Source organism: Procambarus clarkii, chromosome 4, assembly GCF_040958095.1.
Source record: "Procambarus clarkii isolate CNS0578487 chromosome 4, FALCON_Pclarkii_2.0, whole genome shotgun sequence".
NCBI lineage: Eukaryota > Metazoa > Arthropoda > Malacostraca > Decapoda > Cambaridae > Procambarus > Procambarus clarkii.
In genome coordinates, this window is record NC_091153.1 from 17,809,928 (window position 1) to 17,827,927 (window position 18,000).

Sequence of the window (18,000 nt, forward strand, 5' to 3'; positions counted from 1 at the left end):
CTAGTACGCGTAGCGTTTCGGGCAAGTCCTTAATCCTATGGTCCCTGGAATACGATCCCCTGCCGCGAAGAATCGTTGTTACATCCAAGTACACATTTTACTGTTGCGTTAAACAGAGGCTACAGTTAAGGAATTGCGCCCAGTAAATCCTCCCCGGCCAGGATACGAACCCATGACATAGCGCTCGCGGAACGCCAGGCGAGTATCTTACCACTACACCACGGAGACTGCTTTTAGCGTTTTATTGGCGATGGATATGTTCTTTTCCGGTCCAGAAAGCTGAATAAGAAGAGTTTTCTCTTGTTAATGCGAAAGTGTTCTCAAACTGACATTCAGAATTCATAAACCAAGAAGTCTCCGTGGTGTAGTGGTAAGATACTCGCCTGGCGTTCCGCGAGCGCTATGTCATGGGTTCGTATCCTGGCCGGGGAGGATTTACTGGGCGCAATTCCTTAACTGTAGCCTCTGTTTAACGCAACAGTAAAATGTGTACTTGGATGAAAAAACGATTCTTCGCGGCAGGGGATCGTATTCCAGGGACCATAGGATTAAGGACTTGCCCGAAACGCTACGCGTACTAGTGGCTGTACAAGAATGTAACAACTCTTGTATATATCTCAAAAAAAAAAAAAAAAAAAAAAAAAAAAGAAGAAGAAAGCTCAGGCAACTCGTGGCCATCTTGGTAAAGATCCAGGGGCCAGATTCACGAAAGCACTTACGAACCTGTACATCTTTTGTCAATCTTTGGTGGCTTTGTTTCCAATTATTAAACAGTTAATGAGCTCCGAAGCATCAGGAGGCTGTTTATAACAATAACAACAGTTGAATGGGAAGTTTTCATGCTTGTAAACTGTTTAATAAATGTAACCAAAGCCGTCAAAGATTGAGGAAAGATGTACACGTTCGTAAGTGCTTGCGTAAGTGCTTTCATGAATCTGGCCCCAGGTTATCAAGCAATTTTTGAAAAGCTGTTTTAATTGTGGTGTCATTCATATTTGTTAAAAAAAATCAGTATTTCTGAAGTATTTTAATAATTACTCATGCATGGTGAGTGGTGCAGAACATCTGCTGCATATGACATCATCATCAAAATATTACATTGTCAAAAATACTTGCCTTGGAAAAAAATTCATCCTGAAAATACTGCGTTGCTAATAATAAAAAAATTAGCTGATCTCTCTTCCATTGGCAGATGTAACACACACACACATACGGGGGCCTCGTAGCCTGGTGGATAGCGCGCAGGACTCGTAATTCTGTGGCGCGGGTTCGATTCCCGCACGAGGCAGAAACAAATGGGCAAAGTTTCTTTCACCCTGAATGCCCCTGTTACCTAGCAGTAAATAGGTACCTGGGTGTTAGTCAGCTGTCACGGGCTGCTTCCTGGGGGTGGAGGCCTGGTCAAGGACCGGGCCGCGAGGACACTAAAAGCCCCGAAATCAACTCAAGATAACCTCAAGATAACCCTTCACCTTCACGATCTGTCTAGTAGAACGTCTTCTTTCCAAATGTTCAATGTCACTACTTTCATTAGTTAAAATGTTCTCAACCGTCTTCATCCTTAATACCTTTAAACAATATTTGTTAAAGAAGTCTACAGGATAAACCATATTTCTCCTATTATTGGTGTTCTGTGTAGTTTGGTATCATAATAAGTCTTTGACGCTTTAATAAATTTGTCATTGGCATTATTCCCAAATTCCCCATTAGTCTTTGGTATTCAAACCAAATTCACCTTCAGATAGCCAATGTTAACAATAACATAAAATATGATAGAAAGTTCCTTGGGATATACACAGACAAGAGGCCTAGCTTCAGCACCCACATACAACCAAAAAATACAACACATACATAGCCAAAAAAGTATTAAAAACTGTCGGGTTATTTTCAAATCAGATATTTTGTTCCCCATTCTGCTCTCCTTTCACTGTACTCCCGCCAAACACACACCGAAACTACGACGTTGGTACAACGTTCGAACAAGTTTTAACACTTCCTAACCAGTTATAACAACCAATATAGCAAGTTGTAACAACGTTCTAATACGTCATAAACACGTTAAGCCAAGATGTAACAACTTTATTACAAGTTGTAACAAGCGGAAAATAGAGACAGTTTCGGTTTGTGTTTCCATACACAAATAAATATAAAATATTATATTAAATAAAGCATAGATGCTTTATTTAGAAATAAAAGCAAAATGTGCTAATTACATCCTAATAGTTTCCTACATAGTGCTTGAAGCTCACACTGTATCTTCTACTACCTACTTCCCCAATATATGTGCCTAAGCCATTCAACTTAACCATTGTAATCACTGTTATCAACTTATATCATAGGTGTTATGTTGAATGCAAATTTTGCTACAATGTACATATTAATATACTTCAGATTTTGTTACTAATTACCTACTTAAATTATCTGTTAGATTAAGGACCTGCCCTAAATGCTATGCGTGTTTTTTGATTTTGCAAGACTGTAAAAACATAAATGTTATGTACTCTAAGCATAAGAAAGAATCTGCTTCCTGGGGGTGGAGGCCTGGTCGAGGACCGGGCCGCGGGGACACTAAAGCCCCGAAATCATCTCAAGATAACCTCTCAAGATAAGCCAATGTACTTTCGTGTCTATATAAAATAAAAAAATAAAGAAGTGTGCTAAAATATTTGATTCTCTGGAATTTTCAATTAGAAGCATCCGCTCCCAAGACATAACCCATTTCCCCATACTAGTTGAATTTGGCCTGATGCTTATATTAGAGGTCATGTCTCAAAAACCTCCCCACACCAGAATTATGAACCCAACCCTTAACCTCATCATTTAACATCAAGGAAGCATAGAACATAACATAGAACGAAAAGGCAATGTAAAGGACCTGGGTGTACTCATGTCGGAAGACCTTACCTTTAAAGAACACAATAAAGTAGCCGTCACAACTGCAAGAAAAATGACAGGTTGGATAACAAGAACTTTTCACACTAGAGATGCTATACCGATGATGATACTTTTCAAAACTCTTGTGCTCTCTAGAGTGGAGTACTGCTGCACAATGACAGCACCTTTCAAAGCTGGAGAAATTGCTGACCTGGAGAGCGTGCAGAGATCCTTTACTGCTAGAATCCACTCAATAAAACACCTAAACTATTGGGACCGACTAAAGAGCCTAAATCTGTACTCCCTTGAGCGCAGGCGGGAGAGATACATAATAATTTACACGTGGAAAATATTAGAGGGGCTGGTCCCAAACCTGCACACAGAAATAACATCACATGAGATCATAAGACATGGCAGGATGTGCAGAATACCCCCGTTGAAAAGTGGAGGTGCAACTGGTACTCTGAGAGAGAACTCTATCAACATCAGAGGCCCGAGACTGTTCAACACGCTTCCGCTACACATAAGGGGCATAACTAGCAATCCCCTCACAGTGTTCAAGAGAGAACTGGATAAGCACCTCCAAAGGATACCTGATCAACCAGGCTGTGACTCATACGTCAGGCTGCGAGCAGCCGCGTCCAACAGCCTGGTTGATCAGTCCAGCAACCGGGAGGCCTGGTCGACGACCGGGCAGCGGGGACGCTAAGCCCCGGAAGCACCTCAAGGTATGGTAAGCATATTTTGAAGAGAACAGCTATATACACTTTCGTGCATTGATCACCTCCTCAGTGACCCGTATGATCCTTAATGATCTCAGGCTGGGATAGGAAGAATAGTGATCCTGATAGCGGTTATCTTCCATGGTATAGAGAAGCGCCACTTTTTCTTTCTTGGATGATGTCGTGAACCTGATTCATTCTGAGTGCAGTTGTAGTAATATATTTCGATGGATGGTCGTTTTCGATAAAGAAGTCTTGAAGGACGTCTGTCCAAGGGGCTGCCCAAGGGCGTCTGCCCAAGGGCGTCTGCCCAAGGGGCTGCCCAAGGGCGTCTGTCCAAAGGGCTGCCCAAGGGCGTCTGTCCAAAGGGCTGCCCAAGGGCGTCTGCCCAAGGGGCTGCCCAAGGGCGTCTGCCCAAGGGGCTGCCCAAGGGCGTCTGTCCAAAGGGCTGCCCAAGGGCGTCTGCCCAAGGGGCTGCCCAAGGGCGTCTGCCCAAGGGCGTCTGCCCAAGGGGAAATAATCTGAACTTGAGCAATCTGAACAAATCCACAAGAGCCGTGACGAGGATTCGAACCTACGTTCGAGATCATCCTAGACGCTTGAGCAATCTGTGGTTCAAGTTGAGAGGCACATTCAGATAGTTCCTTTTGATTTAGAGGTGATCTACTGTAGACTGAGAACAATTTGTCCATAAATGCTTGAAAATTATTAATTCCATGAACTTCTCTCACTAAATTACCTATAGCAAGTTCTAATCTATGATTAAGAATTTTTCAGGAAAAGTACATATATAACTGCAGAGTTACAAACATAATGTTGGATTAATAGATAGAGCTAGTAATTAATATTAGAAGGGGCCTCGTAGCCTGGTGGATAGCGCGCAGGATTCGTAATTCTGTGGCGCGGGTTCGATTCCCGCACGAGGCAGAAACAAATGGGCAAAGTTTCTTTCACCCTGAATGCCCCCTGTTACCTAGCAGTAAATAGGTACCTGGGAGTTAGTCAGCTGTCACGGGCTGCTTCCTGGGGGTGGAGGCCTGGTCGAGGACCGGGCCGCGGGGACACTAAAAAGCCCCGAAATCATCTCAAGATAACCTCAAGATAGTACATACAATATCTAAAGCCACTAATACGCATAGCGTTTCGGGCAAGGTGTGGAGGGGAAAAACACTTAGACTAGAACGTAATAGTAATTGGGAGTAAAGTCAAAATTGCGGTGAAAAGGGAAATAAAAAAAGAATAGGGGGGGGGGTATGATGGCAGAAATCAGCAATTGTACAAGTTGATCAACAAACAACATTATTTTGACGCAAGACATGGGTTGACATTTAGGGGGTAAGGTAGGTTACATGGAGTTAATTGGGCAGTACTTAGTTCTACTCTTAAACTGGTTGAGTGAGGTACAGCCTTTGACATGATTGGGGTAGGTCATTCCACATTCTGGGTCCCTTGAATTGTAGAGCATTTCTAGTTTGGTTAAGTCGCACTCTTGGAATATCAAAAAGGTATTTGTTTCTGGTGTGGTGCTCATGAGTTCTGTTACAACCTTCTAGGAAACTTTTAAGGTCAGGATTGACATTGCAGTTCAGAGTTTTGAATGTATAGAATACACATGAGAGGATGTGCAGTGACTTAATATCTAACATATTCAAAAATTTAAGTAAGGGTACCGAGTGATGTCTGGGGCCAGAGTTAGATATTGTTCTAATAGCAGCTTTGTGTTGAGTAATTAGAGGACGTAAATGATTTTGGGTAGTAGAACCCCAAGCACAAATACCATAGTTGAGATAAGGATAGATGAGAGAGTAATAGAGAGTCACCAGGGCAGGGCGAGGTACAAAATATCTGATCTTAGAAAGAATGCCAACAGTTTTAGAAACCTTTTTTTGCTATATTTAGAATGTGTCCCTGGAAATTCAGCTTGTTATCGATGAGGACACCAAGGAATTTACCATCAACTTTATTACTAATTTGGATATTGTTTATTCTTAAATTAATTTGATTTGAAGATTTATTACCAAGCAAAGTATAGAAAGTTTTGTCACTGTTAAGCGTGAGTTTGTTAGCAGTTAACCAAAGATGGACTTTATTTAATTCAGTATTCACTGTGACATTTAGAGCAAGAGGGTCAGGACTGGAGAAAAGGAAGGTTGTGTCATCAGCAAATAGAATTGGTTTGAGGTGTTGAGAGGCATTTGGAAGATCATTAATGTAGATGAGAAAGAGGAGAGGTCCAAGTATGCTGCCCTGTGGAACACCATTGTTGACGGGTAGTGTGGGAGAAATTGAATTATTCACAGAAACATACTGGAGCCTGTCAGTAAGGTAAGACTGAAGGTATTGGAGGAAGTGACCTCTGACTCCACAATGATGTAATTTAAGAAGGTTTTGGTGGTTGACAGTGTCATAAGCTTTACGCAGGTCCATAAATAACCCAACAGGGAACTCATTTTTATCAAGAGCTGTATGTATCAAGTTAATCATACTAATAAGTGCATCGTTAGTGCTTTTTTGTGGGTCTGAAGCCATGTTGGCAAGAATGAGTATATTGTGTTTAGGTAGATAAGAGTAAAGTTTTCAATTTTTTTTTACAAGTTTGGCAGAATTGATATAGGTCTGAAGTTGTTGACATCAGTGAGATCACCACATTTATGGCCTGGGGTTACTCTCGCTTTTTTTTAGTATATCTGGAAAGGTTTGGAGTTCAAGTGACTTGTTGTAGAGCAATGCAATGACAGGAGCTAAAAATGTGCAGGCTTTTTTGTAAATTAAAGTTGGTATCTCATCAAGGGCACTAGACTTTGTTTTAAGGGAAAGGATTATCTCATTAACATCAGTAGAGTTAGCAGGCGTTAGGTACAGAGACTGTGGAGAGTTACCTGTAAGGTAGTCCTTGACATTAGTACTGGAAGATGTAATATCATTAGCAAGGGATGACCCAATGGATGAGAAGAACCTATTGAATTCAATAGCAGTATCAGAGGCTGAAAGCAAACCATCGTCATTGGATAGGAGTATTGACTTTTTATTTAAAACAGTTTTTGATTACAATATTTAGGAAATAGTGTTCCATGTTCCAGTCCCAGATTATTATATCAGGGTAATGTTCCTTGAGAATTGTTGCACCGCCAGATTTGACACTAAGCATGACGCCCCATCACGGAGCCGGTCCGAGGGAGCCGGTCGGCCGAGCGGACTGCACGCTGGACTTGTGATCCTGTGGTCCTGGGTTCGATCCCAGGCGCCGGCGAGAAACAATGGGCAGAGTTTCTTTCACCCTATGCCCCTGTTACCTAGCAGTAAAATAGGTACCTGGGTGTTAGTCAGCTGTCACGGGCTGCGTCCTGGGGGTGGAGGCCTGGTCGAGGACCGGGCCGCGGGGACACTAAAAAGCCCCGAAATCATCTCAAGATAACCTCAAGATAACCATCACTAGCAAATGCTTCAAGGTTCTGTTTCAAATATAAGTCATCAAACCCATGATAATTGAGACAGCTCAATAGATGCCTATCAGTAGTTGCAGCTTTCTGATCAGGTAGTTCAATTTGATTTAAGAACATTCAATAGGGATTACCTTCCTTATCACTTTCACATTTCAAGTAAACTATGTAGGTTATTTTAATGCTCAGGCTATTTGATCCATCAACGAGAACATAAATTTTGCCATTTATCTGCTTGATACGTTGGCAAATTTTCTTTTTCATTGCAAATGGATCCAGTTTAAAAATTTAACTAGAAGCAGTCAAAACAACTTTGGTCACTTTCACTGTTATTACTATCAGTATTGTCTCCTGTACATTATTCTTCTTATACTTCCCATTCAGTTTACGAAAGAAAGAAGTCAACATTGTTTGGTTAGAAGCCATGATGGGGTTGTTTGTGAGAAAAAATGCTTCTGTATTAGAGAGAAATCTCAGGACCACCAGCCACCACCAGGGACCACCAGCCACCACCAGGGACCACCAGGGACCACCAGCCACCACCAGGGACCACCAGCCACCACCAGGGACCACCAGCCACCACCAGGGACCACCAGCCACCACCAGGGACCACCAGCCACCACCAGGGACCACCAGCCACCACCAGGGACCACCAGCCACCACCAGGGACCACCAGCCACCACCAGGGACCACCAGCCACCACCAGGGACCACCAGCCACCACCAGGGACCACCAGGGACCAACAGCCACCACCAGGGACCACCAGCCACCACCATGGACCACCAGCCACCACCAGGGACCACCAGCCACCACCAGGGACCACCAGCCACCACCAGGGACCACCAGGGACCACCAGCCACCACCAGGGACCACCAGCCACCACCAGGGACCACCAGGGACCACCAGCCACCACCAGGGACCACCAGCCACCACCAGGGACCACCAGCCACCACCAGCCACCACCAGGGACCACCAGCCACCACCAGGGACCACCAGGGACCACCAGCCACCACCAGGGACCACCAGCCACCACCAGGGACCACCAGCCACCACCAGGGACCACCAGCCACCACCAGGGACCACCAGCCACCACCAGGGACCACCAGCCACCACCAGGGAACACCAGCCACCACCAGGGACCACTAGCCACCACCAGGGACTACCAGCCACCACCAGGGACCACCAGCCACCACTAGGGACCACCAGCCACCACCATGGACCACCAGCCACCACCAGGGACCACTAGCCACCACCAAGGACCACTAGCCACCACCAGGGACCACCAGCCACCACCAGGGACCACCAGCCACCACCAGGGACCACCAGCCACCACCAGGGACCACCAACCACCACCATGGACCACCAGCCACCACCAGGGACCACCAGCCACCACCAGGGACCACCAGCCACCACCAGGGACCACCAGCCACCACCAGGACCACCAGCCACCACCAGGGATCACCAGCCACCACCAGGGACCACCAGCCACCACCAGGGACCACCAGCCACCACCAGGGACCACCAGCCACCACCAGGGACAACCAGCCACCACCAGGGACCACCAGCCACCACCAGGGACCACCAGCCACAACCAGGGACCACCAACCACCACCATGGACCACCAGCCACCACCAGGGACCACCAGCCACCACCAGGGACCACCAGCCACCACCAGGGACCACCAGCCACCACCAGGGACCACTAGCCACCACCAGGGACTACCAGCCACCACCAGGGACCACCAACCACCACCAGGGACCACCAGCCACCACCAGGGACCACCAGCCACCACCAGGGACCACCAGCCACCACCAGGGACCACCAGCCACCACCAGGGACCACCAGCCACCACCAGGGACCACCAGCCACCACCAGGGACCACCAGCTACCACCAGGGACCACCAGCCACCACCAGGGACCACCAGCCACCACCAGGGACCACCAGCCACCACCAGGGACCACCAGCCACCACCAAGGACCACCAGCTACCACCAGGGACCACCAGCCACTACCAAGGACCACCAGCCACCACCAGGGACCTCCAGCCACCACTAGCCACCCCCAGGGACCACCAGCCACCACCAGGGACCACCAGCCACCACCAGGGACAACCAGCCACCACCAGGGACCACCAGCCACCACCAGGGACCACCAGCCACAACCAGGGACCACCAACCACCACCATGGACCACCAGCCACCACCAGGGACCACCAGCCACCACCAGGGACCACCAGCCACCACCAGGGACCACCAGCCACCACCAGGGACCACTAGCCACCACCAGGGACTACCAGCCACCACCAGGGACCACCAACCACCACCAGGGACCACCAGCCACCACCAGGGACCACCAGCCACCACCAGGGACCACCAGCCACCACCAGGGACCACCAGCCACCACCAGGGACCACCAGCCACCACCAGGGACCACCAGCCACCACCAGGGACCACCAGCTACCACCAGGGACCACCAGCCACCACCAGGGACCACCAGCCACCACCAGGGACCACCAGCCACCACCAGGGACCACCAGCCACCACCAAGGACCACCAGCTACCACCAGGGACCACCAGCCACTACCAAGGACCACCAGCCACCACCAGGGACCTCCAGCCACCACTAGCCACCCCCAGGGACCACCAGCCACCACCAGGGACCACCAGCCACCACAAGGGACCACCAGCCACCACCAGGGACCACCAGCCACCACCAGGGACCACCAGCCACCACCAGGGACCACCAACCACCACTTTACTAATGCCACTGAGACACAGAAGCACAGTTGCCATCTCAGTATTACACACGACGCTACAACCACCCCAGAAAGCACGAAATTATATAAAGTTGTGAGTAGCAGTTTGGTCATTTTACCTGCCTATTATTTAATACTAAACCAGCCACCACCAGGGACCTCCAGCCACCACTAGCCACCCCCAGGGACCACCAGCCACCACCAGGGACCACCAGCCACCACCAGGGACCACCAGCCACCACCAGGGACCTCCAGCCACCACTAGCCACCCCAGGGACCACCAGCCACCACCAGGGACCACCAGCCACCACCAGGGACCTCCAGCCACCACTAACCACCCCCAGGGACCACCAGCCACCACCAGGGACCACCAGCCACCACCAGGGACCACCAGCCACCACCAAAGACCACCAGCCACCACCAGGGACCACCAGCCACCACCAGGGACCACCAGCCACCACCAGGGACCTCCAGCCACCACTAGCCACCCCCAGGGACCACCAGCCACCGCCAGGGACCACCAGCCACCACCAGGGACCTCCAGCCACCACTAACCACCCCAGGGACCACCAGCCACCACCAGGGACCCCAGCCACCACCAGGGACCACCAGCCACCACCAGGGACCACCAGCCACCACCAGGGACCACCAGCCACCACCAAGGATCACCAGGGACCACCAGGGACCACCAGCCACCACCAGGGACCACCAGCCACCACCAAGGATCACCAGCCACCACCAGGGACCACCAGCCACCACCAAGGACCACCAGCCACCACCAGGGACCACCAGCTACCACCAAGGACCACCAGCCACCACCAGGGACCACCAGCCACCAGCAGGGACCACCAGCCACCACCAGGGACCACCAGCCACCACCAAGGACCACCAGCCACCAGCAGGGACCACCAGCCACCACCAGGGACCACCAGCCACCACCAGGGACCACCAACCACCACCAGGGACCACCAGCTACCACCAGGGACCACCAGCCACCACCAAGGACCACCAGCCACCACTATTGTATGAACGAAGAACCTGTCTAATGAACTACTGGTTAAGCCATGAACATTATCGCTGGATATCCGTATCTAAAGCAGTAGGTTGGCAACTTTGTCTCACAGCATAGGCGCCAAACAGCTGAGTGGACAGCGCTTTGGATTCGTAGTCCTGAGATTCCGGGTTCGATCCCTGGTGGAGGCGGAGACAAATGGGCAAAAATGTTTCTTTCACCCTGATGCCCCCCCCCCCTGTTACATAGCAGTAAATAGGTACCTGGGAGTTGGACAGCTGCTACGGGCTGCTTCCTGGGGCTGTGTAACAAAAAGGAGGCCTGGTCGAGGACCGGGCCGCCAGGACGTTAAGCCCCAAAATCATCTCCATCATCCCCCTTCCCCCTCATCCTCTCTCTCATTCCCCTGTTCCATCTACCACTGGTAGTTCTGGTGGCACCTCATCTACCACTGGTAGTTCTGGTGGCACCTCATCTACCACTGGTAGTTCTGGTGGTACCTCATCTACCACTGGTAGTTCTGGTGGCACCTCACCTACCACTGGCAGCTCTGGTGGCACCCCACCTACCACTGGCAGCTCTGGTGGCACCTCACCTACCACTGGTAGCTGTGGTGGCACCCCACCTACCACTGGTAGCTGTGGTGGCACCCCACCTACCACTGGTAGCTTGTGGTGGCACCTCATCTACCACTGGTAGCTCTGGTGGCACCTCACCTACCACTGGTACCTCTGGTGGCACCTCACCTACCACTGGTAGTTCTGGTGGCACCTCACCTACCACTGGTAGCTCTGGTGGCACCTCACCTACCACTGGTGGCACCTCACCTACCACTTGGTCACCTCTGGTGGCACCTCACCTACCACTGGCAGCTCTGGTGGCACCTCACCTACCACTGGTACCACTGGTGGCACCTCACCTACCACTGGTAGTTCTGGTGGCACCTCACCTACCACTGGTAGTTCTGGTGGCACCTCACCTACCACTGGTAGCTCTGGTGGCACCCCACCTACCACTGGCAGCTGTGGTGGCACCCCACCTACCACTGGTAGCTCTGGTGGCACCCCACCTACCACTGGTGGCACCCCACCTACCACTGGTAGCTGTGGTGGCACCCCACCTACCACTGGTTTCACCCCACCTACCACTGGTAGCTCTGGTGGCACCCCACCTACCACTGGCAGCTCTGGTGGCACCCCACCTACCACTGGCAGCTGTGGTGGCACCCCACCTACCACTGGTAGCTGTGGTGGCACCCCACCTACCACTGGTGGCACCCCACCTACCACTGGCAGCTCTGGTGGCACCTCACCTACCACTGGTAGCTCGGGTGGCACCTCACCTACCACTGGCAGTTCTGGTGGCACCCCATCTACCACTGGCAGTTCTGGTGGCACCCCACCTACCACTGGCAGTTCTGGTGGCACCCCACCTACCACTGGCAGTTCTGGTGGCACCCCACCTACCACTGGCAGTTCTGGTGGCACCCCACCTACCACTGGCAGTTCTGGTGGCACCCCACCTACCACTGGCAGCTTTGGTGGCACCCCACCTACCACTGGTAGCTCTGGTGGCACCCCACCTACCACTGGTAGCTCTGGTGGCACCCCACCTACCACTGGCAGCTCGGGTGGCACCTCACCTACGACTGGCAGCTCTGGTGGCACCTCACCTACGACTGGCAGCTCTGGTGGCACCTCACCTACCACTGGTGGCACCTCACCTACCACTGGCAGCTCGGGTGGCACCTCACCTACCACTGGCAGCTCTGGTGGCACCCCACCTACCACTGGCAACTCTGGTGGCACCCCACCTACCACTGGCAGCTCTGGTGGCACCCCACCTACCACTGGTGGCACCTCACCTACCACTGGTAGCTCGGGTGGCACCTCACCAACCACTGGTGGCACCCCACCTACCACTGGCAACTCTGGTGGCACCCCACCTACCACTGGCAGCTCTGGTGGCACCCCACCTACCACTGGCAGCTCGGGTGACACCCCACCTACCACTGGCAGCTCTGGTGGCACCCCACCTACCACTGGCAGCTCTGGTGGCACCCCACCTACCACTGGCAGCTCGGGTGGCACCCCACCTACCACTGGCAGCTCGGGTGGCACCCCACCTACCACTGGCAGCTCGGGTGACACCCCATCTACCACATTTCTCTATTCAGATTCGTTCCCATTTAGCACAACACTTTACTTTCCTTGTTTCACCATTGTTTTATCCATTCTAGTACTTTACCATTTATCCGACCGTCCAAGTGGTTGGGCACCATTCCTTCCCCCGTCCCATCCCAAATCCTTATCCTGACCCCTTCCCAGTGCTATATGGTCGTAATGGCTTGGTGCTTTCCCTGATAATTACTTCCTTCCATCCACCGGCCAAGATTTCTTTGGTTTTTCCTGTGGCACCTTATCGAAAGGCTTTAGGAAAGTCCCTGTATACGACATCCTCCGGAAGGCCTTTGTCTGGGTAGCTGGCGAACGTTTCCGACAGTGTTATCTTGAGATGATTTCGGGGCTTTTTAGTGTCCCCGCGGCGCGGTCCTCGACCAGGGCCTCCACCCCCAGGAAGCAGCCCGTGACAGCTGACTAACTCCCAGGTACCTATTTACTGCTGTGGTGTGTGGGCAAGTTTGTGTGGTGTCAACCTGATCGGCCGGGTGTAAGTACCTTACCTTGAGGTTACCTTGAGATGGTTTCGGGGCTTAGCATCCCCGCGGCCCAGTCGCTCCTCGTTGCTGGACTGGTCAACCAGGTTGTTGGAGGCAGCTGCTCGCAGCCTGACGTATGAGTCACGGCTTGGTTGATCAGGTTCACAGTCTGGTTGATCAAGTAGCACAAGACTATAATATGATAATAATTATTCACTCCGTCGAGGGACAGGAAGCCAGAGTATATTCATACACATTTTGGCTTTTATCGAGGTCCTCCCTCCCCCCCCCCCAGAACGAATTACTGACCCCACCCAGGAGGCAACCCCACAACAAGCAGACTAACTCCTGAGTACCTACTCACTGCTAAGTGAACAGACCCATTAGGTGAAAGGAAATGTGCTAAACCATTTCTATTCTGCAGGGGACTCTAACCCGGAATTCTCGATACGAACCCGACTGTACTACTGGGACCCTCTGTCCCGGTATACAGTGGAGTGTGTATGTATATGTGTGAGTTATTAATTGTGGAGTGAGTGTATGTTTAGCAAAATCCATGTATGTTATGTTCCTCACTCTGCTCTTCTCACAATACACTACTCGATAATCTATCACTATCAAACATACAGTATGTTTGCTAGGGGTTCAACCAATGCAAACTATCTCAAGCTCATCACCTCCCAGCAAAAATCGGAAGTATTACAAATTCAGTCTTCCTGCAACCTGGTTAATGGGGTTCTGGGAGGTTTTCTACTCCCCAAGCCCAGCCCGAGGCCAGGCTTGAATTGTGAGAGTTTGGTCCACTAGGCTGTTGCTTGGAGCGGCCCGCAGGCCCACATACCCACCATAACCCGGTTGGTCCGGTACTCCTTGAAGGAAACAATCTAGTTTCCTCTTGAAGATGTCCACGGTTGTTCCTGCAATATTTCTTATGCTCGCTGGGAGGGTGTTGAACAATCGCGGACCTCTGATGTTTATACAGTGTTCTCCGATTGTGCCTATGGCACCTCTGCTCTTCACTGGTTCTATTCTGCATTTTCTTCCATATCGTTCACTCCAGTACGTTGTTATTTTACTGTGTAGATTTGGGACCTGTCCCTCCAGTATTTTCCATGTGTATATTATTTGATATCTTTCTCGTCGTCTTTCTAGTGAGTGCATTTGGAGAGCTTTGAGACGATCCCAATAATTTAGTGCTTTATTGCGTCTATGTATACCGTATATGTTCTCTGTATTCCCTCTATTTCAGCAATCTCTCCTGCTCTGAAGGGGGAAGTGAGTACTGAGCAGTACTCAAGACGGGACAACACAAGTGACTTGAAGAGTACAACCATTGTGATGGGATCCCTGGATTTGAAAGTTCTCGTAATCCATCCTATCATTTTTCTGACTGACGCAATATTTGCTTGGTTATGCTCCTTAAACGTTAAGTCGTCAGACATCATTATTCCCAAATCCTTTACATGCTTCTTTCTTACTATGGGCACATTTGATTGTGTTTTGTACCCTGTATTATGTTTAAGGTCCTCATTTTTATCGTACCTGAGTATTTGGAATTTATCATTGTTAAACATCATGTTACTTTCTGTTGCCCAGTCGAAAACTTTATTAATATCTGCTTGAAGTTTTTCAATGTCTTCAGCCGAAGTAATTATCAGGCTGATTTTTGTGTCGTCTGCAGAGGATGATACGAAGCTGTGACTTGTATTTTTGTCTATATCTGATGTAAGAATTAGGAAAAGCAGCGGTGCAAGGACTGTACCCTGAGGTACAGAGCTTTTAACTGCGCTTGGACTAGATTTTATATGGTTGACTGTCCTCCAACAAGTCTCTTGGACGGTAGAGCGACAGTCTCGTTTCATGCAGGTCGGCGTTGAGTCCCCGATCGCCCAAGTGGTTGGGCACCATTCCTTCACCCCCGTCCCATCCCAGGTCCTTATCCTGATCCCTTCCCAGTGCTATATAGTCGTAATGGCTAGGCGCTTTACTCGGATAATTCCCTCCCTGTTACTCGTTGAGTCCTGTTTGACAGAAAACTGAGTATCCAGCGTCCTACTTTACCGGTTATTCCCATTGACCTCATTTTGTGTGCTATCACTCCATGGTCATATTTATCGAAAGCCTTTGCGAAGTCCGTGTATATCACATCAGCATTTTGTTTTTCTTCTAATGCCTCAGTGATTTTGTCTTAGTGATCAAGTAGCTGTGAGAAGCATGATCTCCCCGCTCGAAATCCATGTTGGCCTGGGTTGTGAAGGTCATTTGTCTCCATGAAATTGGTGACCTGACTCCTAATCACTCTCTCAAATACTTTTATTATGTGGGACGTTAGTGCAACTGGTCTATAATTCTTTGCCAATGCTTTGCTCCCTCCCTTGTGTAGAGGGGCTATGTCTGCTACTTTAAGTGCATCTGGTATCACCCCCGTGTCCAAGCTCTTCCTCCACACTATACTGAGTGCCTGTGCCACTGGCACTTTGCATTTCTTTATAAATATTGAATTCCATGAATCTGGACCCGGAGCTGAGTGCATGGGCATGTTTTCAATTTCTTTCAAAATCTAGTACGCTCGTGTTGATATCAGTTATATTTACAAGTGTTTGGATATCACGCATAAAGAAATTGTCTGTGTCTTCCACTTTCATGTTGTTTATCGGAGTGCTAAACATGTCCTCATACTGCTTTTTTACGATTTCACTAATTTCTTTGTCATCCTCCGTGTATGAACCTTCACTTGTACGAATAGGTCCAATACTGACAGTGGTTTTTGCTTTTGATTTCTCATATGTGAAGGAATATTTTGGATTTTTCTTTATTTCCTGAATTGCTTTCTGTTCTAACAGAACAAGTCTGATATGAGTGTTTCAATCTCCGCTCGATTTGTTCAATAAATTTAAATTAAACTATTTAAATTATTCCTTCTTTGTAGGGAAAGTCATGTCTGGTTAAGCATTTCCGCTATTTTTTTCTTTCTTTTATAGTGTCGTCTGCGTTCTCTTTCTACGTTGGACCTTTTTCTGGCTTTCCTCAAAGGAACATGTTTCAGACTTGATACGCTTCCGAAATCAGTTTTTCTATTCCTTCTGTAGGACTTGTATTACTTAGAACAGTTTCCCATGGAATGTTTGTAAGTTCCCTGTTTATTTTCTCCCAGTCTATCCTTTTGTTATTAAAATTGAATTTACTGAATAGCCCCTCTCGCTTGATCAACGTTTTAGGTCTATTCTGAGTATTGATGGTCGTTTGCACTTCAATGAGCTTGTGATCTGAGTATGTGGTATTTGATATCGTAATGTCCCTGATTATGTCTTCATTGTTCGTAAAGACCAGATCTAGAATATTTTCATTTCTCGTTGGCTCTGATATCTGCTGGTTGAGTGAAAATTTGTCACAGAATTTAAGTAGTTCTCTAATCTGTGATTGGTTCGGTCCCGTTAGATTTCCTGGTATAATATTATTGTTTGCTATTCTCCACCTGAGACTAGGCAAGTGGAAGTCACTTAGGAAGATAATATCAGGTATCGGGTTCTCCAAATTATCAAGGCTATTCTCTATTTTGTTTATCTGTTCTGTGAATTCCTCGGCCGTTGCATCTGTCGGTTTGTATATTAGAATAATCACTAAGTTTATTTTCTCTATTTTTAATCCTAGTACCTCTACCACCTCATTTATAACGTTAAGGAGCTCCGAGCATACAAGATCTTCCCTAATATACAGACCCACTCTTCCATGTGACCTAATTTTCCTATCACCCTGTATAGGTTATATCCTGGAATCCAGATCTCACTGTCCAACAATTCCCCTGCATGGGTTTCTGTGAAAGCTCCAAATACTGCATTTGACTCCGTGAGGAGGCTATTTATGAACTGTACTTTGTTGTTTGTTCTTGTTTTCAGTCTTTGTATGTTGACAAAGATTAAGGAGGATACTCTATTAGGCATGGTTGGACTGGGAGACTTTTTCGGCAAGCCCATTATGCGTGGACATATTGAGTTTGTTCTGACCAGTACTGATTGTTGTAGGCCAGTTGTCTGTCGTAGTTGTAGTTCCTTTTTGGTGTGTAATTGCATCTGTAATTTTGGTATGCAAGTGGGTCTGGCATCCAGTCCATACATTCTCTATGCTCCTCCTTTTGAAATCTTTCGGTCTGGTATAAAATATTTATCGAGTTTTCTCCAAATTCATTATCCTGCTTGCCACTCTTTATGTAGCATTCTGTGCCTTTCACGTGAAAGTATGGGCAGCTGAGATTATAGCATTTTCTGTCCTCCAGTGAGGTTTGGCACATGTCAGGATGGAAAAAACCTACATATTGATCCAAATCGACACTGACCTTTCCTAAGCATATTAAAAAAAGAATTGGGATGTTGGTAACTGCATTCTAATCCTTTCTTAGTACCAGCATATCTATGTCTGCATATGCCCCTTGAATAAAATTTGCATAAGTCTGTCCTAGTCTGACCCGCTCTCGCTGGTCTGGTCTGACTCGACTCCCTCAACACACAGCCCCTCTGTTTAAATCCCTAAGTATGCTAAGCA

The 18,000-nt window shown here is 48.8% G+C and overlaps 1 protein-coding gene across 1 annotated transcript; it reads left to right on the forward strand.

Moving 5' to 3' along the window:
• Positions 1–893: 893 nt before the first annotated feature.
• On the forward strand, positions 894–16,410 carry LOC138370700 (apomucin-like). Its single transcript, XM_069335306.1, has 3 exons — positions 894–905; positions 11,592–12,945; positions 16,391–16,410. The coding sequence occupies exons 1-3, from the start codon at positions 894–896 to the stop codon at positions 16,408–16,410; spliced, it is 1,386 nt and encodes a 461-aa protein (XP_069191407.1).
• The last annotated feature ends 1,590 nt before the right edge of the window (positions 16,411–18,000 follow it).

Coding starts and splice junctions, on each gene's coding strand:
- LOC138370700 (XM_069335306.1), top strand. Junction 12,946..16,390: donor ACCTACCACTGGCAGCTCGG/GTGACACCCCAT, acceptor CCTTCTTTGTAG/GGAAAGTCATGTCTGGTTAA.